The sequence below is a fragment of the Colossoma macropomum genome, unplaced genomic scaffold (assembly GCF_904425465.1).
Source record: "Colossoma macropomum unplaced genomic scaffold, Colossoma_macropomum, whole genome shotgun sequence".
NCBI lineage: Eukaryota > Metazoa > Chordata > Actinopteri > Characiformes > Serrasalmidae > Colossoma > Colossoma macropomum.
The window spans coordinates 25,575,215-25,599,337 of record NW_023494805.1 but is presented as its reverse complement, the minus strand read 5'-3'; the positions used below and the strand labels follow the sequence as shown (position 1 = coordinate 25,599,337).

The 24,123-nt window shown below is 38.5% G+C and overlaps 1 protein-coding gene across 1 annotated transcript in view; it reads left to right on the top strand.

The window, feature by feature from the left end:
* Positions 1 to 24,123, top strand: part of slc8a4b (solute carrier family 8 member 4b) — a 91,528-nt gene that overhangs the window by 61,279 nt on the left and 6,126 nt on the right. Inside the window, exons 6-9 of the mRNA XM_036596760.1 lie at positions 16,192 to 16,298; positions 20,178 to 20,302; positions 21,411 to 21,510; positions 23,130 to 23,402. Of these exons, the coding sequence (XP_036452653.1) occupies positions 16,192 to 16,298; positions 20,178 to 20,302; positions 21,411 to 21,510; positions 23,130 to 23,402 (605 nt within the window). The remainder of the gene's footprint in view (positions 1 to 16,191; positions 16,299 to 20,177; positions 20,303 to 21,410; positions 21,511 to 23,129; positions 23,403 to 24,123) is intronic.

The window sequence follows — 24,123 nt, the reverse complement described above, 5'->3', positions numbered from 1 at the left end:
TCGAGTGAAGCGAATAGCTCCAGAGGGACTGTCGCTGTAGTTATCTGTGTGTCAGCTGAATGATGAAACTCCAGCGTAAATGACACGATCAGTTTAGTGCCACAGTGTGCGATAGCAGTGGGCAGGCAATAAGCAGGTTTGATGCAGGGTCTGAAGTGCTATCACTGAATGAAGGCTGTGTGTAACAGGTCCCTCGATGTCCCTTGGACAGGCAGGAAGGGCCCGGGCAGAGTTCTGCACCAGTGTAGTAGACCTGTTGAAGTGTCGTCATTTTGTAGTTCACCATCAGCATCCAGACAGGGTCTCAGCTGATTTTATCTATGGGTAAAATAAATGGTGTTTTCACTAATCATCCGTATTACACACTGAGGTTAAGTGACACGTTTGAAAGCCTAAGTGTTTGGGAAAATGTATGTACATTTTTCCTCTGAATATCACTGTGTAATTGGACTATAAAGGTTATTAAGTATGTGTAACATAATACAGTGGCCCCAAATAGAATTTGAACACACTAACCATTGATAAAGCATTTTTTTTACTGTACTTCATAGCATTTAACAAAATGATATTTGTTTCGGAGAAAAATACTTAGACTTGTGGTGTGGAGAAAGCCTGTAGAAGAATTCCAATCAGGCCACTGTACTGTACTGTTTATTGATGGGGCCGTGAACTTGGTCTGCAAAGAAACTGCTCAAGTGGCAGATAGTGGATCTTTTATCAGGATAATGACCTGAATCACACTGACCGTCTCCTTAAAACTCTTTAGATGGTCTATTTAAAATAAACGCCACTTGATTTGACATTTGTTTCCTAACACAAACGTGCATTTAATTAATATCATAAGACTGAGAATCTCACTAAAATACACAATGCAAACAAGTAAGAGTCTTAGTCTGACAGCATTTTAGTACACAGGATTGTCAGCTTGCCAATAGCCTGTATGTAGTAATATTCATATTCTGACAATCTTATAAGTAAGAGGACCCAGTGACCTTTCTTGGAAAAATTCACACAGGACAAAACATAGTTTGTTTTCCACAGAATGTGATGAGGGTGAAAACAGCACTCATTTTTCCCACAGAGAACAACAGCTCAGACCCAGAATCTTTATTTGAGGATGTTGCACATCACAACATGGCACATGGCTTCATAGGTTTATAGGAGCCTACATGTGGATGATTCAGTATTGATAGAAAGTAGCCCAGTGTTGATGATGGTTAACTGAGTTACCATGGTAACAGCACCCAGTGACGGTAAAAATTATTTATCACCAATTTAAAAAGCTTGTCATTCATTTATTGATTTATTGCATGCAAACCATAACAAGACACTACTATTCCCACACATTAATATAATCAAACCTTTAAACATGATGTGTGATGTGATATTCTACCACATTTATTGTACTTAGTATAGCTGAGAATGCTGTAGTAACACGGCTGTTGAGCTGTACTGGTTGAACACACTTGGTACGGCAGGCAGATATCATGCCTATGAAAAGCCACCTATATGATACAGTGTGTGTGTTAATACATCCCTACACCACAGTGTCAAGTTTCAGACATTGGACAAAACGGCATCATGTCTCAAAGGAACTATAAGTAACGTCATGTCTCAGCACTTGTATCTAAGGTGAAATAGAGTGTTTTAAATGCGCTCAGGCAAAGAGAGCTAAGCAGCCTTGGACAGCAAAGTTCATGTGACATTCACAATTATGTTCTTTATCACTAGATAAGTAAAAGTTTGATGGCCAAATTAAAGAACGGAATTGTTCTTTACTCTTTCACTGTCCCCTCTGATTTCTTCCTTTTTTGTCTCATCTCACTGCTAGAGATTCAAAATTACAGGACGAAAAAGTTTTGCTATTGTTCTAAAGTATTATATTATTTTATTATATTTTTGTATTTTCTGTTATAAAAAATAATAAAATTATTATTGTTATGCATGTAAAATAACCTTGCCTGCATGCTATGCATTTATGCATGCCAGCCCTCCCCTCCCCACAGCCCCTTGTGGGTATTTTCCACACAGTTACCTGAATAAGAGGAATCTGTTACCAATATACTGATACAGGCTAACTAGAAAGAAACACATGCGATGTGTGGTTGTGGTGTGTGTGTGGTGGTTTGAGTTGTAATATTAATCATTAACGGTATGGTTAACGAGGTGTCTTTGTAAGTACATCACTTTTGGCATTATGTTAAAGCGAAAGAAAAAAAATTTAATTGACACAGTTTGACCCAAAATTGTCATTTTGGTGTCTAAAGTTTGCTTCTTTAGCTTTATACTGGAATTATAAGCACATAATAGAAGCTTATAATGCACCAATTATCATCATGTAAAACTGCATGTCTAAATTACCACTCAAATTGTTGTACAGAAAACTTTGGAGCTACTCTTTTACTGTCCCCTCTGATTTCTCCCCTTTCTTTCTTCTCTCTCTCTTTTCCCCGGGCTCAAACACTTGCCTCTCTTCTGAGCTGGGATGAGCTTAATTAGCACGGCAGAGACAGAGCATGGACTAGGCAACATCGTGGTGATACATTCAAAGAGGCAGACGTTTGTTTGTGTGTGTTTGTGTGTTTGTGTGTGTGTGTGTGTGCGTTGGGGGTATGAGCTGTATCCAAAAAGACAGTGGATGAGGATGGTGTGAAGGGGAGAGTGACATTGTGGATTAGGAGAGTGATGAAGAGGCAGGCGGATGGAAGGAGACCAGAGAACTTTGTCTGGATGTTCACTCTTAAAACAGACGTGTTAAAAACACATGCAATACCCCTCTGTCCAGTTAAAGGGGCTCAATCATGGAAAACATTTTTAAAATAACTTTCAGTGAACTTTTACTGTGAAATGAGTATGTAAGGTTCACTCCCCAGTTACTTTTTGAACTACATATGGAAATTAAACTTTGAAAAACAGCCCGTTTTTAATATATTTGAATGCGTTTTTGTGACCAACACATCTGTATATTCTATTCACTCTATGGCATTTTAGTCCCACCCATTCCTGCTGAAGTTATAAGAAGTATTTTTCTCCACACTGCTTTTTGTAAAGAGGACAGCCAGTCAGAACAGAAGTAATTTACATAAATCAGTCTTAAACACACAGCAACATGAACAGGCTGTTTAATTCTAAGTGCTAAGGAGAGAATGGAAAATGTTTATTTAATGAATTATGACTGTTTTTGGAACAATAAACCACACAAATGTCACAAATAGAGAGAAAAATACAATAGAAGAGAAATATAGAATACAGGCCCTTTAAGAACAAAGCACTCTGTGGTACATTTAACACAGCCACTGTGTTATTTTACACAGGCATTCAGATATTTAACACAGCCACTGTGTTATTTTACACAGGCATTCGGATATTTAACACAGCCACTGTGTTCTAACTGCTCAGTTGTTGTCAGAAATGTGTTGTGTTTTTGTGGCCTGACAACGGCCTAAAACAGTGATAACACATTGTTTTTGACAGCATATTCAACACATAGCTATCAGGATGAATTTTGAGGACCTGTGTTACCTGTGTTAGGACTGAGTGTGGTGAAAGATTCCCAGAGAGAAAACAATGCTATTCATGTAGCCACGAGACTGTGAATTGTTATTAATGATTGGGTCTGGCTATGTGGCTATGTAAATGCTAAATCAATAAAACTGACAGAATCTCAAAATGAGAATATGTGTGAGGGAGAGAGAGAAAGAGAAAGAGAGAGAGAGAGAGAGAGAGAGAAAGAGAGAGAGAGAGAGAGACAGAGAGAGAATGAGAATGAGAGAGAATGAGAATGAGAGAGAGAGAGAGATTTAAATAAACAGGAGGACAGAAGGCAGGAAGGCAGGGTGTTAGTGATTGATGATAGAGAGCGAGGGGGAGGGACAAAGACACTAAGAGAAGGGGGACAAAAAAGATTAAAAGAGGAAATATAGGAAAGAGTGAGGGAGAGAGGGAGAAGAGAAAGAGAAGAAGAAGAAGAGAGAAATCGGATGAGTGAGCAAAAGAAGAGATAGAAAGAGAAAGTGAGACCGAAAGAAGAGATAGAGAAAGTGAGAGAGCAAGAGAAAGAGATAGAAAGAAAAAGTGAAGTGGTGAGAAAAACAGATAGAAAGAGAAAGTGAGAGGACAAGAAGAGGAGATAGAGAGAGAAAGAAGAAGAGATAGAAAGAGAAAGTAAGAGCAAGAAGAACGTATAGAAAGAGAGATCAAGAAGAAGAGATATAAAGAGAGAAAGAAGGAGGGATAAAAAGAGAGAGAAAGAAGAAGAGATATAGAGAGAGAAAGAAGGAAGATAGAAAGAGAGAGAGAGAGAGAGAGAAAGAAGAAGAGATATAAAGAATGAGTGGGGGGGGGGGTTAGGCAGAGATAGGGAAGGATGCACTCATCTGGGCCAGCTGTTGGCACGGTGAGGGAGACGGCTGGGCGGACAAACACACACACGCACACACACGCTCACTGTGTGACCTCAGCTGATCACACACTCACCTTCAGCTTTTGACATTTTGACAGCAGTCCTCTATGAATCATCAGAAATGACTCCATCAGCTTTTCAAACTATACTCCAACTGGTGATGAAGATCAAGACGGAAAGGAAGAAAGAGAAAGAGAGAAGATGTGGCTGTTTAAACATACATGAAGACAAGAGAAAAATGGGGGGGATGATAGATGGCACATGAGGAAGGGCAAACTCATTTCTCACAGGAAGAAAGAAGAAGATGGATAAACCGATGTAAATGTTTAATGAAACGAGGGAAAATTCAACATGCAGTAATGTGACATTAGAGCTAACAGGCTTTAAGGTTTTCTCTCTCATAAAGACAAAATGTCCATATTAACCACACCCCTAAATAGTATAGATCTTCTGAATAATAACACATCACCTCTCTAAAGGTGCTCCTGTAGATTTAGTTCAGTGATGAACAGATATAATTAGAGCTGTACGTGTAGAGTGTGACTGTGTTTCTGTGAGTGTGTAAGTGTGTCTGTCTCTGTTACCGCATGCAGCTATCATGGTCTTAATTAGACTGTGAAAGATGTCACATCCAGGTGAGAGAAGAGAATCAAATGAGAAACAAAAATAAGAAGCTAGGATGTTTAGATGTGAATCTCTGATGTATTACCTGTATCATTACATTCAGTCTTACCTATTTAAACTGGATAACTTTGGATCTGTATTTTCAACTACACAATTTTTATGTTTTACTTTTCAACATAAAAGTCACTCTCTCCCTCCCAGAGCTTAAAGGGGAACTGCACCAATTATACATTTTATGCCAAAACTTTACAACAAAACAACGTCTGAGGCAGCAATCAACACATTCATAACCGTTTTGTGTAATAACTTAACGGAATGTCTGGTTCCTAATAATGGCAAGTAATTTTGACTCTGTAAATTTCTCTAGTAAGGCACATTTCAAACCTGAAAAAAAATCGTAATGATTTTGTTTACATCTAAACCATTGAATGATTTTGAGATGATATTGAGATGAAATGATATTGAGAGTCCTATTAACCTATCAATGCCCCACCCACAAACATGTACTTTTGTAGCAACTGTTGCTAAGTTGGACAAGCTTTGCAGAATGTTATCAAAAATTGCTAAAAACTCAACCTTATGAGAAATTGTAGTGCACAACTCTTTTGCACATTTCTGGAAAAAAAATGTCTAGTATGTGAAAGATCACACTGTTAGAACAGATTGGTTGTGTTGTTTTTAACATTGTCATTTTTAACCTGTCTAGTTTCAACAGCAAGCTTAACAACCTGAGTCGACATTATATAGAGACTCTAAACAGACATTGAAGCAGTCCAATGTAATTTAGGTATTTTGACAAAATGGTGTGCTACTGATCCTCCTTTGTTTGAATGGGATTGGTGCCAACGTTCTGTGAAGCTTTTCCAACCTAACAACAGTAGCTACCAAGGACATAAAGTGTGGATATAGAGAGGTCAGGTGGAGGGTTTGTCCTAAACTAGTGTCAGATGTACATTACATTTGGATAATGCTGAAGCAGTGTGACGTGGTCTCTCCCAAATGCTGAGACAGCATTGCTCAGCATTAATGCTGGTGGGGCTGTGTCATCGTCACCGTCATCCCCCCTTTAACTACAACGAGAGGAACACTGTCCACGCACCCTATTAGAGCACAGAGGCTCAGATATGCCAGAGCATGTTAGCACGCAGACCCCAAAACTACACCCCTACCCCTTATTAAACCAACATGACACTCTGCATCATCACACAGTGTGTGTGTGTTTCTGCCTTAAGGAACTCTGCTCTAACACTGGTCAGAGAGAGAGAGAGAGAGAGAAAGAGAGAGAGAGAGAGGGCCTGCATGAGCATCAATCTGCATATACAGTACTGCGCACCTAAGCAAATTGTTTAAAACCATTTATCTGGACAGTAAGTGTGTTTTTGTCTGAAAAGAATGTAAATTAGAACAAATAAACATAAATAAAGTAAAATATAAGAAGAATATGAGCTAGTTTATAAAAATGCACATTTGGCTCCAGATTTCTCCAAAAGGCCCTCAGTCATCATATGGATTTGTTAAATTCCGTCAGCAACACACCTGATTTAACAAATCAGACATTGGATGACAACAGCAAAATCTAACTGGGCTGCCATAAGGAGAAGTTTGGAAATGGTTAAACAGATTAACACACATAAAAACACTACATACTGTATTAATATTGTTCATATTTATTCTCATATTAGCATTTTTATGTGGAATTATAACTACATACTGCCCAGATAAATAGCTTTTTAAATCAAAATGTCTCAGGTGCTGTCTGTGTGAGTATGCATGTGTGTGTGTATGTACAGAGGGGAGCAGGTGGTAAATTGTGGGGAACATGAACAGCTCATAAATGATGGATTTCTCAGAGCCATCGGCTTGTCTGGATACAGTGCTACTATAATTTATTAAGCCTACTTTCCCCTCCCCCGCCCCTCTATTTCCTCTCTCTCTCTTTCTCTCTCTCCCTCTCTGCCTTTTTCATGTCTTTATTTTTCCTTCTTTCTCTCTTTCTTTCTCTCATTCTTTCTCTTTTTCTTATTTCTCTCCTTCGTTCTTTGTTACCACATAGTATTATGATGAGAGTAATGTAATAAGATATTTTATCTTATCATATAGGACTTAATCATTACACCACCTGTCGCCGAGTAAACTTCTTCACATGTGCTTGTCTTTCTTGTGAGTGAAGAGTCCTGACTTGTGAGTGAAGAGTCCTGACTTGTGGGTGAAAAGTCTTATCTTGTGGGTGAAGAGTCTTGTCTTATGGGTGAAGAGTCCTGTCTTGTGGGTGAAGAGTCTTGACTAGTTGATGAAGAGTTCTGTCTTGTGAGTGAAGAGTGCTGACTTGTGGGTGAAAAGTCTTATCTTGTGAGTGAAGAGTCTTGTCTTGTGAGTGAAGAGTCTTGACTTGTGAGTGAAGAGTCCTGACTTGTGGGTGAAAAGTCTCATCTTGTGAGTGAAGAGTCTTGTCTTGTGAGTGAAGAGTGCTTGTCTTGTGAGTGAAGAGTCTTGTGAGTGAAGAGTCTTGACTTGTGGGTGAAAAGTCTTATCTTGTGGGTGAAGAGTCTTGTGAGTGAAGAGTCTTGACTTGTGGGTAAAAATTCTTGTCTTGTGGGTGAAGAGTCTTGTGAGTGAAGAGTCCTGACTTGTGGGTGAAAAGTCTTATCTTGTGGGTGAAGAGTCTTGTCTTGTGAGTGAAGAGTCCTGTCTTGTGGGTGAAGAGTCTTGACTAGTTGATGAAGAGTTCTGTCTTGTGAGTGAAGAGTGCTGACTTGTGGGTGAAAAGTTTTGTCTTGTGAGTGAAGAGTCTTGTCTTGTGAGTGAAGAGTCCTGACTTATGGGTAAAAATTCTTGTCTTGTGAGTCAAGAGTCTTGTGAGTGAAGAGTGCTGACTTGTGGGTGAAGAGTCTTGTGAGTGAAGAGTCCTGACTTGTGGGTGAAGAGTCTTGTGAGTGAAGAGTCCTGACTTGTGGGTGAAAAGTCTTATCTTGTGGGTGAAGAGTCTTGTCTTGTGGGTGAAGAGTCTTGTGAGTGAAGAGTCTTGTCTTGTGAGTGAAGAGTCCTGACTTGTGGGTGAAGAGTCTTGTCTTGTGAGTGAAGAGTGCTGTCTTGTGGCTGAAGAGTCTTGTCTTGTGAGTGAAGAGTCTGGCCTTGTGAGTGAAGAGTCTTGTCTTGTGGGTGAAGAGTCTTGTCTTGTGGGTGAAGAGTCTTGTCTTGTGAGTGAAGAGTCAACTTGCAAGTAAAGAGTCCTGTCTTGTGAGTGAAGTGTCTTGTCTTGTGGGTGAAGCGTTGTCTTGTGGGTGTAATCTTGTCTTGTGGACGAAGAGTCTTGTCTTGTGGGTAAACTCTTTCTGTGGGTTATTAATGTTTTGTTTATTGGCTGCTGTATTCCAGTCCTTCATGGGAACCGTGATTAAACCCTGTAATTTCAGTCTGTTCCGTAGAGTACAGTAACACCAGCCCTACCACTGTCGGTCTCTCACCCTCATCCTGCTAGCTACTTGCTTATGACCTGCTGTTTCACAGTTTGGTGTGTGTGTGTGTGTGTGTGTGTGTGTGTGTGTGTGTGTGTAATAATAATTGAGCTCATTTCCCAGAAGATTACGAGAAACTTATCATCAATGCATAGTTCTACTCAATGGTGTGTGTGTGTGTGTGTGTGTATGTGAGCTTGTGGCACTTTGTAACTAACATTGTTTTACTTTTAACACTTTCCAACATGAGTTTCCAACATGTTACTAATCTTTACTCTTTCACTGGTCTTTTTGATGGCTGAGCAAAGGGTGGTCTCCCTGGCCAATGGTTAGAAATTCTTTATTTTTTTAAATGCAACTTGCTTTTAGTAGTCACTGCTTAGACCATTTACCAGTGCTTACAAAGCTAACATTTGGTTGCATTATATATTTATATATGGTAAATGTTAGTAAGATAATGTTGGATCAAAATAAATCAGGCTAGCTAACTAGATTATTAAGGGTGTTTCTGTTTACTTGTTTTTTTTTTTTAGATTTGTTTGATGTCATCTCCCACTGCCCAAGTTACATCCAGTATACAAGAACACAAGTACTGAGAACTGTGTTCTTCATATTCTTGATAAAATGTTCTTGATCTGTCCTTACCACGTCATCCCTGCTCCTAAACTTACCGCAGTGAAAAGACTATAGTAACACTTTCACATAGTAATTTACTCAGAGGCTGTAACGGTGAGATAAACTTGCACACACACAGTTTGTATAATCTCCATAGAAAAGCATTGCCAATAGAATGGGTCGCCCTGGAACAGCATTACATGAGCCTAAGGTCATCATGCCTAATGCCAACTGTCGACTAGAGAGTATAAAGCCCCCTAGCATCGGGCTGTGGAGCATTGGAACTGCATTCACCTGGTGTGAGGGAGCTCCATCCAATTCTTTTAGGATAAGCTAGAGTGCCATCTGTGATCCAGAACTAATCATTCAACATCAGTACCTGACGTCACTATTGCTCTTGTGGCTGAATGCAATCAAATCCTCACAGCAGTGTTCCAACATCTAGTGTAAAGCCCTCCTAGAAGAGGAGATGCTGTTAATGCAGCAAGAGGGAACTCTCTCTCTTAGACTCCAGCAGCAGCAGGCACTTTTCTAGAAGTTTCCATTTATGTCTCATTATGTTTTTAAAAGCAATAAAGTGACTTGTTGTTTTTTTTTTTTTTAATTTCTGTGAAAAGTGAAGGGATCTGTACTTTAACCTAACAAAATTATTAAAATTATCATTTAAATCATCACACATAAAACACATAAATTGTTTGTATACACCTTTAATATGGTGATTTGGGTTAAATTTCTCTATGAAAAATAAATAAATAAAATCATCCAGTAATAATTACAATGTTCCAAACAATTTAATATACAAGCCTATTACCAAAACCTGTTCTCCCTCATAGACATACAAAAACTATTTGGATTTTTATTATTTGTTCAAAAAGCATTTCATAAATATTTGTATTCCTTGCTAGAAAACAATGAATTCAGTTGTCACAGGCATGTAAATGCTACCTTTCCATCTCCATAAAAATGGCAACAGTCTTGCAAAAAATGCTGTGCATTTCAGAAAAAACACTCATATAGTATCTGATTTGACAGCCTGAAGTGGGAAAATGACTTTTTCTGAAGTTTAAGCACTTAGTTTGATTAATACTTTGTCCAAAAACACCAAAGAAAGAAGTAAATTTTTAAACAGTTTTGAGACATAAAATGAACTCTATTCATAGGACGTGCCAGCAGCAACAGCATTGACTGTGCATTGGCAGAGTTTAGTGAAAGCTTGTTACCCTCGCTACCATAAAGCTGTGTTTTGATTTAATGGCACTTTTAAAAGTGGCCTGAGAAACACTCAGGAAAATGAAAAGTTTCTGTCACAGTGTTTTAAACAAGGCACTTATAGAGCTTCTGCAGTTCAGCAGGTTATTCATGCTTTTAAATCAGCTCTCAAGGCACCACATCAGCTTTACACAGCCACCACACCCACTTAATCACATCTCCACAGCCTTCTGTTCATCTCACACCCTCATCCTCCCTTCCTTTTCTCCTTTTCCCCTCTGCTCCTTTTCTTCTTCCATCCCCTTCTCTTTCTTGCCATTTATTTTCTGTCTTTCTGCTCCACACTCATCCCTCTCTCCGGTCTGTCTTCCTTAATATCTCTCTCCCCATCTCACCAATTTGGCTGTGTGTTTGTGGCAGTGCAAATGCATGTGTGTGTGTGTGTGTGTGTGTGTGTGTGTGTGTGTGTGTGTCAGTCAGAGGGCTGGATAAATAACACAGCAGACACAATCGTAATTGAGCTGCTTGATTCTTTTCAAGAATGAGAGGAGGAAAATAGAATAACAGAGAAGAGCTGGCAAACGAGGGAGAGGAGGAGAAAGAAGAAGAAGAGAGACAGAGAAGGAAGACAGAGAGGAGGAGAAAGAGCAAGAGGGAAAAGAAGGAGAGACAGAAAGAGGAGGGTGAGAAGGAGGAGACAGTGAAGAAGAAAGTGGGAGAGAGAAATAGTAGAGAGGAGGAGCAAGAGTGAAGAAGGAGAGCAAAAGGATCAGAGAGAAGAGAAGAAAATGAAGAAGGAGAAGACAGAGAAGGAGGAGAAAGAGTAGTGAAGAAGAGAGTGGGGGAGAGAAAAGGATGAGAGAAAGAATCAGGAGGAGAAAGAGGGGGAGAAAAGCAGGGAGAGGAGAGAGATTGAGAGAGAGAAGGAGGAGAAAGAGAGAAAATGCAGAGGGGAAAAGGATTAGGGAAAGGAGGAGGAAGGGAGAGTAATACTGAGGAGAAAAAGAAAAGAAGAGAGAAGGAATCAGAAGAGAGGAAGAGAGAGTAAAAGAAGAGATAGAGGGGGAGACGAGAGAGATAACGGAGCGAAGGAGAGAAAAAGGAGAAAGATTGAAAGAAAAGGAGGAGAGAAAAAAGAGGGAGGAGAAAGGAAAAGGATGGAAGAAGAGAGAAAAAGATGAAGGGGAAGCAGACAGAGAGAAAAGAGAGAAACAGAGAAAGGGGAGCGAGGGAGAGACACAGAAATAGGACAAAGATTGAGAGAAAAGGAGGGGTCAGGACAGAGAGAGAAGGAGAGGAGAGAAAAGAGAAAGAGAGAAGAAGAGAGAGAAAGAAAGACTGAGGAAGTTGAGAGGAAAAGTATAAAAGAGGAAAGAGAGAGAAAAGCGACTGAAGACTGAAGCTCATAATATTATGAAGTAATAGCAAATCACTGTGTGAATGCATTAATGAATAACAACAGCTTTATCTTAACCAAACATGAGAGAGTGGAAACAACAGCAGTGGAGGATGGAGGGATAGAGTAGCTGATAGAATGAAAGGGGGTCTAATGAAGTGTTGAGTGATGTAAGCTGTGCGTGTGCGTGTTTGTGCTGCTTGTTGGATTAAAGTAAGAGCTCAGAGGTCATTACTGTGTGTTTACTGTCTGTAGAAAAACTCCTACAGTGAAGAATAAGGCAATATCAGCCAGTAGAAATGACCTCTTCATCCTTTTTAGAAAAAAACTTTGTTGTTCACTTTTGCACACATCATTTCATTTTCTCTGAAGTCTCTGTACTTTTCTGCCTCTTTGTAGAGAAGCAGACGAGTGGTGTTGATAAAAGCCTTTCTAATTTAGTTTTCTAACTGAGTTTTAATTGAATAGGGATTAATGAGGGAACAGTGAAGGCAGTGGAGCAGTGAAATAATGGAATATTTTGCACTGGGGGGATTCGCCTCCACTGCAGACTGACAGCTGCTTCAGTGCTGTTTACATCTTCAGGGTTTTTCCCTTCAACAGCACACTGCTGTTTATGTATGTGCCATGACAAACTATTTGCCTTCTGCTGATTTACTTAGAAGTGGCTTTGTGACCCTCTCCAGATCTCACTAACCTAATTTCTCAGTTGTTCCGAAACATCTTTTGATCGTTGAGAGCTTTTAGCCTATTTTCGCAAGTTTCAATTTAAGTGATGTTTAGATTCAACAGAGTTGGCAGTAATCAAGCTTGAGTGTGTCTATTTGAATTGATACCAGTTGTCAACTAGTAACTAAGGGGGCAATTGCTTTTTCACACAGGGCCAGTTGATGGGTAACTTTTGTCATGTACTCCTTATCTCGCATTATATTAGTGTGATAAAATATGCAAAATTAGAAACCAGAAGCGGAAAATTAAATTTTCACTGCATTGTACAAGTAAATGTGTGTTTATATAGACTAGAGATGGACCAGTCAACATTTAGTGAGGTCGATAACTGTTGCTGTTGTCAACGGCCGATTAGCTGATGCTGGTTCCGATTGGGGGCAGGGATAGGATGATGCAACACTTAAAGGAGCAGTATACATTTCTGGAGAACGATTGCTGATATTTAAACTCAGCAAAACAAATGCACCCCTCCCTTCAGTGCTCCTTCAGAAGCTCTGCCCCCCAAATTCATGGACACGCATTGCCAGGGCAAACAACACTGAGCTAGCAAAGTTGTTTTCTTTTTTTTTTTTTTAGATATTATGTGGATATTAAACGCTTTGCAAACTGCGAAATTAACCAATTGCTGTCGCAAACATTAGCAAACAGGACAAACTGGTCTGAAACACTGTTTATTTCCCAGGTACAGAGCCGGGGCTATGTACGAACACTGGTATTTTTTTAGCATGCACACAGAATGGAGAGCTAGCAGACTGTGAGGAGATGTTTGATAAAAAGTGTATTGGATTGAAATCTTATACTGCTCCTTTAACTACACGGGCAAAAAACATCAAATATAGTTTACAGTTCTTTAATAATCCTGATATTAAAACAAATTATGTGAAATAGGCTTAATCTTATAGATTCTTGGCCAAACACTTATATGTCTGTGACTTGTGTGCCATCCCCCCTCCCCCACAGATTTCATCCTCTCCCCGCTCGGAGTTCGGGCTCGGAGTTCGGGGATGGGTTCATGCCATAATGTCTTAACCCATTTTTAATTGTAACTTCAGACAAAAGTAGCAACAAGCTACATGATTAAATGATTGTTGCAATAAATGCATAAGTAATCAGGTAATCTCACAAACTTTTTTTTTCAGACAAAAAAGTTCTAGCAGCAAAACAGAATATTTTAACCTAAAACTTGCTATCATGAGCAACTGCAACTGTGCTTACTGTTGAACTTCGATGACAGATTATGAAGAGTAAATTACAGCTTTCTGTCAGGGCTGTCTGTTCCCCTTTAAGTTCCAGATAATAGAAGCAGTGCTAAACAATCTTTCGCTGTCCACAATTGTGCAAGGTCCAGAGAGGTCAGTTAGAGTCATTTCGGGAAGAGTTGTAAAGCTTTCTTTTTTTCTGCCAGTGATTCAGTGCCTGTGTGCTCTGTGGAATGGCTGCCTCTGGTAGTTACCCACTTAAAATACTAAAATAATTTACTCAGCTCATCTCTACTTTTAGTAGTAGAGTTTAGTGGCTTATTGGCAGTGTTGTTTTATCAGTCTTTGTCAGTTCTCCTGGCTTCTGATACTCACCGCACTCAGTTAGGTGATGTACTACTTATGGCTCACATATGTTGCATCATTGATCAGCTCTCCACCACGACCCAGAAGGATAAGCGGTTTAGATGATGTATGTATGTATGTATGTATGTATGTATGATCAGCTCTCACTATCTGCTAAATGAAAGGAATATCAAAAAATGGCTGATGCCTCCTAGTACAGACTTTCTTTCAGTCTCTTGGATGCATTTACATACACTTAATAGAAAACCTGAGTTTGTTAGTAACTCATTCAACGCATTTACATGCACTTAGGTAATCAGATAATAGGAAAACTCCAGGTCTACATGAGTTGGGCAATAATCGGATTTCTGCTTTGCAACTCACCAATAAACTCACAGAAGAAGACATGATGTAAACATAAGGTAAAATGTCATACAGAGTTTTTTTTTTTAAACATCAAGTCTCTTTGGGGAAAATATGAATATACATCATCTACAAGGTGAGGAATATTTAAATTCTTAATTTCATCAAACATGTAATTGGTTTCAGCATCGCTCCAAAAGTGTTTTGTTGCCATCTCGTGGGTGCTGTGTTAAACACTGCTTGCTATTTCCGGGACAACAGTCTGTTTTCGCACATGTGCAGACTAGGAAAAATGAAAGAAATCAGAGCAAGGGTATACATGCACTGAGAAATCTGATTATTAAACTAAAATCCAGGTCTCTTTATTGGATTCCTCAATCAGATTTCCAGGCCTTAATCTGATCTGTGAAACCAGAGTATGGCTGGTAATAATCAGATTACTGACGAAATCCGATAATGATCAGGTTATAATGTGTATGTAAACGCACTCTTTGATTTCATATGCATTAGGTGGGTCACATTACTGGGATCGATCTGGTGTATTATTTTTTTTTGCGGTTAGCATTGTGGTTCTGTGTTGTTGCCGTTTCCAGTCTGCCTCATTTCAGTTAGCTCCAACAACATATGCTGCATTTATGATCAAGCAGGAACTGACACGTGTCTGACTTCCAAGCAGAAAAATGCCATTTGACCAAGCCATATTTCACACTTGGAAAGTTCCAGCTTCCCAAGAGCTGCGACTTCTCTAAGCTGCTGTTCCATGGCATCATGGCAGTGCTATAAATAATTTAAGCTTTTTAGGCAGACTTTTGAGTTCAAGTTGAAGAATGATATTGATAAATCCAGAGGAATACTTGAATTTTTCATTTTTTGTTTATTTTCAGACTTCACATGTCATTATCGGCACTGTATTAATGGTAAATTGCCTCAACCTGTATCCATTGTTAAAATGAATAAAGCACTAACTGAGCAAGTCAGTAACTTCAAGTGTTAGATTACTGTGCGCCCCATTTTACTGACCTTTACTGAAGACTTTGGGATGGGACGTAGGAAGCTCAGAGTTTGAGAGGTCAGTGTTCCCAGTTGTCATGAACACAGAAACAGTTCAGTTCAGTACGACTTTAAAATGGAAACTCAACATTATGTATATGTAGCAAACACTATGTAAACAAACACTGTTGTGGCCCAATTTAAATAATCTATGTTTTTTTTATAAAAAAATGTAGTTGTTCACTACAGTTTGCCATTAGGTTGAGTGAGATTTTTGTCAGTGTTCTGCAAAGCTTGTCCAACCTAGCAACAGTTGCTACATAACAATGTTTTTGTGGGTGGAGCATGGATAGGTTAATTGATACACAGCTGTTTGAGTGAATATATTATTATACTATGTTTGTTTTTTATTGCCACTGTGTTTATTGTGTAAACTGTGTATGTGGAGGGGCTTGCCTTGGCTTTGGGTATTAATTATGAATCGTTAACTCTCAGGATGTTTTTGTCCACAATGGCTTTTAGATGAAATCTGATGCAATCCATCTGTAATGTGTGTGTGTGTATGTGTGTATGTGTGTGTGTGTGTGTGTGTGTGTGTGTGTGTGTGTGTGTTCTCAAATGCATCAGTGTTATGCAAATTATATAGCAAATTACGCATGAGAACATAAACCTTCTTATTGTCTAAGGTGAAAGAGAGAAAGAAAATATGTTGGTATATAAAGAATGTATGGCTGCAGCGCAGTGTAAGATTACTGTCAGCTGTCAGTGTAAAGCAGAGGTGTTGCTGTATCTCAGACTCTTTGGAGATTATGCAGAGAGACATATTTACACAAAGTCTCAGCTCTCTGTTCTCTCTGTGTGCAGGAAGATTATTGAAGTGAAGATTATCGACGATGAGGAGTATGAGAAGAATAAAAGCTTCATCATTGAGCTGGGGGAACCGGTTCTCCTGGAGGTCGGACAGAAACATGGTAAAGAGCGTCTACTCATATCATTCTCCAGAGGTGAAATGACACATTCAGCTCATGATTCGATTCACGATGCTGGATTCAAGATTCAGTGTTTTCACAATAGTGAAAAATAATGAATGAAGACAAATCGTGACCATATCCATGTCAGAATCCATATTTTCTTAACTTGATGAGTTGTGAATAAATAAAAACAAGTAAAAAATTAATATTGCTATTCTTTCCACACATTCAACCATGCCCCCGATGTTGTATACACTGCTCATCAAAAGTTTTCTCACAGTGTTATTACAGCTTTGCAATTTTCATTAGTCTTTAAATTATTTAATTAATTACTTAAGTCATTAATTTAAATATATTTCAGTTTAGCTTCTTTTACAGTGCATTAATAGTGTTAGGTTTCTGTTTATTGTCTTGAAATGGACAGTTTTAGTTTCATTTTTATTTAGTTTTAGTTTTAGAAAACTTCAAACTTTTTTTTTGTTGTTGTTTTTGTTTTTTTTTTCATTATTTAGTGTGTCCACCATCTACCTTTATTACTGCTTCCATTGCTGTCAAGAAACTTGCTTTTGCAGTTTTTCAAAGAAATCTGCTTGGATGATTTTCCACATCTCCAAAGTTCAGTCTTAGGAGATGTTTGTGTTTTCTGCTTCTCACAATACAAATAATTCCAATTACATTTGGACTCAAGAGTTCATAAAACATTATTCCTCATTCCATAAAACCTTATATCTCAAACATCCAGTTTCAGGTGTTCTAGTGCACGTCTTTTCTATTTCCTGCTTTCAAAATCTTCTTGACATCTACACATCCTTTCAGACTCATAGTGTTGGGTTGTCTTCTCACAGTGGAAGGATGGACATAAACACCTGTGGATTTTTCTTAGAGCTTGATTTTCTCCTCTCTCTCAAAGATGAAAGCTTCAAGCACTGTTTATCTGGTAGTGATAGTTTTGGTGGTGAAAGAACAATCATGGTTGTTAGGACTCTCATTTTGTCTGTGTTATTTAATACATTTTTCCAGTTATTTTCCATGGACTTCCTAAGGCAAGTGGGTTTTGTTATATCTAATCTTTCTATAACTTCTTAATTACTTCTAAAACTTCCACCAACTTATACTAAATGGCTGTTTTGACTGGACATTAAATACATGCAGGGTGGGCTCTGACATTTGCACAGTACAGTACTTACCTTCTATATCTGTATGCTGTTTTGTATTTTTGGCCCTGGGACCACCACAAATGTTCCACTTTGGCCCCCTGCGACAAAACATTTGGGCAGCCCTGCATTATAGTTTTAATTTAGTTTTTTTATTACTTTTTTCTCTGTTAGTTTTCATTTTCATAGTAGTTTTTGTTAACAGTAATAACAGTAATAACCCTGACACTCATCAGCTCTCAACCCTTTCCGCTGATTAAACCACCTTTTGAAGCAAAATATTTTCAATATGTGCTTTTAACAACAGTTTGGAGAATAAAACTGTTAATTCATTATTTAGGCAAAAGCTGCTCTTCATACTGAGAATGCTCTGATGAACATTATGCAAATTCTTAATTAATTGAAAAGCTACCATGGGAATCAAACTTTATTTTATCATTAGCCCTGAGGTTTAGATATACTTCTACTCAGTTTAATACAAAGAGAGCAAGCCAAACAGCTGCAGGGGTCAGCTAGTGAGAACCGCAGGCACAGGATAAAAGAATGAAAGCTTACAGGAGTGAACAGAGTGATGTGAGCACACAGGGCATCAAGGGAAAGTGAAAAATAAAGGGAGAGTAAACATGGGGCTCTTCCGTGTGCGCGGAGCGATTATGTAAGGCTCTTTTAAGCTTAAGAGATGTGATTTTGATAGAGAGAGAGAATAACAAATTTCTCCGCCTCTCTGCGCATAAGATTTAGCTCTGTTTTTATTTTACGTAATGTGAAACGCAGCACATATGTTCACAGCACAGTGTCGGGTGTTAATATCCGCTGGCTGGGAAAGTTTGTTACCTCTAAAAATAATTGGCTGCCACAGGATCAGCTTGAGAGACTGCAGGCCATCAGCGTGTTTTGCCGTTAATTATACGGCCTGCCCTGGCACAAACCCCTTCAGTCCAACACCTTACTCTGCTATTCAATTACCACCATGACTCTTGTGAGATTTATTGAGATTCTGCTTGTCAGATTAAGAAGCTGAGTGAGAATGTGCACCCCTGCTTTAGCCTCTTTCCTGACCAGTTATAATTCACTCTCAGCACTGTTACTCTGTCAGCTTGTGATATATATACAATATCTCTTCCTCTACTTATCAGTTCAGTTCAATTCAGTTTAGTTCAGTTCAGTTTAGTTCAGTTTAGTTTAATTCAGTTCAGTTCAATTCAATTTAGTTTAGTTCAGTTCAGTTTAGTTCAGTTTAGTTTAATTCAGTTCAGATCAGTTCAGGTCATTTCAGTTTAATTCTGCTCAGTTTAGCTCAATTTAGGTCAGTTCAGTTTAATTCAGTTTAGTTCAGTTCAGTTTAGCTTAATTCAGGTCAGTCCAGTTCAATTCAGTTCTGTTCATTTTAATTCAGTTCAGTTCAATTCACTTCAGTTCAATTCTGTTCAATTCAGTTCAATTCAGTTCAGTTCTGTTCATTTCAGTTAAGTTCAGGTCTATTCATTTAAGAACAGCTTTATTGGCCATATTGATTTATAATGTTGCTCAAGCATTCAAGAATTAATCATGCATCAGTGCATTAATCAGTCAATATAAACACACATTCCATTACACAGGTAACTGCACACATCCATATGAATGCTATATGAAAACTTCACAACTTTTTTTTTTTCAGTTTGCACTTTTTTCCAGTCGAAAATTCTAGCTTCTCTTTCATTTTATGACCATGTGATCATATATGGACCAATAGGAAAGGTCCAAAAATACTAAATAAAATCTATTTTTTTATTTTAATGTACATTACCGGGCACATATTGCAAAAAACAGGTTTTTTTGTATGTAGTGTGCAAACAACAGTAACAGAGTTTCAAAACATAGTTAACTCTCCAGTCCATACAGTCCATTAATGAAAACAAAGCTGTATAATCAGCCTATTTTGAATTCATTGTTTCTGAACTGTCATGATAACCAATACATTTACCACATGCATCCACTTAGCCTACAGCAGTTTAGCCCTGCCCTTCAACACTGAATATAAGCAGGTTGTAAGGAGTGTTTCAGTCTGGACTGCTTTTCTAGTAAGGCACAGTACACGGCAGCCAACCAGATTTTTCATGGTGTTTTTCCACCGGCAGTATGGTACAGCATGGTACAGATAGAAATCCAAACTATTTGTACCCTGGTCAAGTACCTCTGTCAGTTTCCCATCACATTCAAAGAACCATGAAAGTATGTGGAGTTCTCTTTAGCTTGTCCGGTCGTGTTTCTCACACATATCCAGAATTAACAGAAAACACAAACAACAGTAAGAACAATGGAGGACACTTAAGCTCTGATTTACATTTTACTGTGTTTGGTTTTATGTGAAAAGTCATAGGCAGTGAATCTGGTTAGCTAGTGTTTTTTTTTTTAAATGCCATGTGACCAATCAGTAGTTTGCTCCACCCTTATGTTACAGTTCAGCACGCTTGGTACCCAGACAAGGTTAACCAAATACAGCATCTGAGAAAATGCCTACAACTTTGTAACCGTAACACATTGCTTGGTGAAAAATTGCATACATCAGTCCTGAAGACATTCTAAGGGTTAAGAAGAGGATGGAAAATTGTCATGTTTACCATTCTGTAGATACAAAAATGACAGTGGCAATATATTAATAGTATTATTTTGACTGTATTTAACTATGTGCATTACATACCTCTCTCTCTCTCTCTCTCTCTCGCTCTCTCTCTCTATCTCTCAGGAGACTCCAATGAGAACAAGCCTGCAGTAGGAGCAGAAGAAGAAGAGGTGGCTAAGATGGGCTGTCCCAGCCTAGGAGAACACACCAGGCTGGAGGTGGTGATTGAAGAGTCCTATGAGTTTAAGGTAACACTTCCTCTTACCTTGCACTTAGAGCCTCATTAGTATAGTACAGGTTAACCTTACTTGGTCCCCTGTGGTATTCGCTCCTTGTAACTCCTCTTCTTACATTTTGTTTATTTTTCACTCATAGCTCATTCAGACAGGTGGAGAAATTCTGTCAAAAGTGAATATTCCAATCTTTCAATTGACATTGCTTTTGTGTTTATCAGTAGAAGAGGAAATATTTTATTGTGGTTCCCAACCCTGGTCCTGGTGCTCCCACTGCCCTGCACATGTGTTTTCCTGCTCTAGAACACCCAGTTCACCTCAGGAGAAGATTGCTAATTAACTGCTTAGTTGAATCAGATGTGTTGGGAGCAAGGAACACACTAAAATGCGCAGGGCAGGAGGTTTACTCCAGGACCAGTGTTAAGAATACTGCTGTACTTAATAGTCTACCATCCATTTTTGCTACAGTTTTGTCATTGGCATAAAAAATTCAGAGGGAAATGTAAATTTAATTAATTATGTAAACATGTATTTATAAGTAATTATGTAATTATGTATAAATGATCATGTAATACTCTAGACTTCTAAAGGTTAAAAATATAGAAGAACTAAAATCTGATTAAATGTATGTGCTAGCTTCTGAAACACCACAAAAGGTCACAAAAATGGATTGATTACAGAAATAGCTCAGAGTGGGGGTCTGACTGCTTTATTTTAAAAATAATGGAGATTCCAGCTGTCGGCTAAAATATCAGCGGAGGAAATGCCTCAGAATGCTACTTTGGACAATTTTCCAAGTGCCATATTGAAAAGATTGAATGTGAGTCAGCTAACACTCTCTGTACAAACTTCACATCTACAGTGAAGGACACAGCTCCTGCATTATAGTTGCATTATATAGTCCGAAGCTGAAAATGTGCTGCTATAGGACGCCAGATGTGCTTTTTTCTGCTCTCGAGTAAAAGCACATTAATGCAATTAGATTGTTACTGCCCATTATGGTTATGGGTCATTAGATTGTCATGTAAATGTAATTTGCTAATTGATGTTTACAGTTTTAATGTGCAAATGTACTTTGTGTGTGTGTGTGTGTGTGTGTGTGTGTGTGTGTGTGTGTGTGTAGAGCACAGTGGATAAGCTCATTAAGAAGACCAATCTGGCTCTGGTAGTGGGTAGCAGCAGCTGGAGGGAGCAGTTTGTCAGTGCGGTTACCGTGAGTGCAGGTAAGCTGCTACACATTCTGTTTGCATGCTAGTAAGCTCTTGCTCAGGAGCAGTTTCTGAGTGGTTATATAAGATTTTGAAAATCTAAATCAAGTTTATTATCTGACTCTTAACAAATAATTGAGAGAAAATAAGACATTAACTGGAGGAATATAGAACATTGGTATAAAAGAAATGAATATGTGAATATGTACATATGTCAAAGGCTTGAATACATATAATTTTGTATTATGTAGCATACAGAGTGATATAAATCTTTGTACAGAGATATAATGATACTTTTACATCTTTGACAAGCATAAAGGAATACAAGTAGATCTGCACTCATCGATTGTACTATCACTTAGAATTATTTCTCCTGTTTTGCAAAATGAAAAGCTAACTGAACAAGGTAAAAATAAACTGACAGTTTTTTTTGGCCAGAGCCTTTACTGGGTCATTGATTGTTTATACCTGCTGGGCTTTTTAGCCTACTGTCTTACTGGAAATGCACACCAGGGGTAGTACACATATATTATATCACAATATCACCACACAAAACATATATATATATATATATATATATATATATATATATACATACATTTAATGATGGAACATACTCATAGCTTAACTTCAGAAGTTACATCATTGTACACTGTAGAAATTAAAATATTTAAGGCAGCCAAGAAAGTTTTTTTAAAAAGTTTTTTTTTTTTTGCTTAGCACACCTGATTTAGCACATATGTTCGTTAGTGCACCTGATTTAATGAAGGAATGGTTATCTAAAGCAGGCATTAGATGGTAACTGTAAATACTGGGTTTCCTCGAGGAGAGGATCAGAAATGGTTATGCTAACACACTGACAGAGATGAAATCCCAGTATATTGTTTATTTTTTGAACAAATAAATGTTTACTGCCCTCAGAAATGTCTGTATGTATCATTTTCTCAGAAGACTTTTGCACAGGACTATATATTTGCAAGTCAAGCCTGATCTGTAAAACGTACTTGCATAGCACATTATCATATGGTCAATAATGTTTTACCAAAACAAGTTCACTTAAGTTGCTGCACTAAAAACGACACCATATTTTACATATTAAAGTCAAATTAAATTGGAAATCCCGATTCCAATTGGAAATTGGAAATTTTCTTCCATACTGCGTCAGTATTCAAAGTGATGGAAGTGGGAGGTGACGCATGGTATTATTGGTTAATATTATTTGTAGATCATGAGAAAGCAATAATGTTGTATTTTAAATGATATGATTTGATGAATCGTGCCTAAAATGATCACAAACATGAACTCATAAGGTCCACTTAAGTCATATGCTAAGATTGTGAAAATATATTTGGCCTTTTTGTGGTAAAGCAATAAAGAATGAGAAGAATGAAAATGGACACAGGGAAGCTCAGAGCCAGCAAGTGTTTGAACTGGTTCTTTATTCTCTCTGCACCAATCTGCTTGAAGACAGGGGTTAGTGCAGTTTGAGCTCCAACTCAATGGTGATGGGTTTGACTGATGGGTTGATGAACTGATTCGTATTCTTTGCTGCCCTTTCTTAGTCATTAGCCTACATCAAATATTCATTGTCCCTCCTTTGTCCTTTCTCTACCCTCTGCCCTTTGACTTTTTAGGTGACGATGATGAGGAGGAGAGTGGCGAGGAGCGTCTTCCATCCTGCTTCGACTACATCATGCACTTCCTCACCGTCTTCTGGAAGGTCCTCTTTGCCTTCGTGCCCCCCACTGAATACTGGAATGGGTGGGCATGTTTCATCGTGTCAATCTCGTTGATTGGCATCTTAACAGCAGTGACGGGTGACCTGGCCTCGCACTTCGGCTGCACCGTCGGCCTAAAGGACTCTGTCACTGCCGTGGTGTTTGTAGCACTGGGCACCTCTATACCAGGTGTGTTTTACAGTGTCACTGACAGTGTGTCTATACATAGAAAGACTGTTTGTACTGCTGTCTGTGTGTAGCTCATCTTTAAGGGGGTGAATGCTTTGTGAGTGTGCAAAATGCAAAATTTACAGCGACTTCATATTTACAGTGGTTACCATCCTCTCTGTGTATGAATAAGCGTGTAACATATAGCTGAAAACTGAAAGCTGAGTTTTAAAAAGTCATCAAAGTTTGTTTCCATGATGATTTCAAGTGGAAAATTGGATAGCTAGGCAATAACCCAGTTTTTATGTGTCAACCAAATCTGCAGCAGTCATCAGTGTTGAAATGCCGCTGTGTGCCCAAAGGCAGTTTACATAATGCTTGCTCCAAGAAATTGGCACCGTTACAAATGGTGAATCCTCCCCTCTCATAGAGAGCTGAAATCTAATAAATGTACAAACACACACATATACGCAATCACCGGCCGCTTTATTAGAAACACTATTCTAATACTGGGTCAGAAGCCCCTTTGTTCTCAGATAAGGCTGAATCATGTCATGGATTTAATAAGGTGCTGGAAACATTCCTTAGAAATTCCGGTCCATGCTGACATGATTGCATTACTTAAATAATTGCTGCAGATTTATCAGCTGCACATATACAGAATCCCAAAGCCGCTTAATTGGATTCAGATCTGGTGACTGGGGAGCCCACAGAACACTGTTATGTTCATGTAACCAGTTTG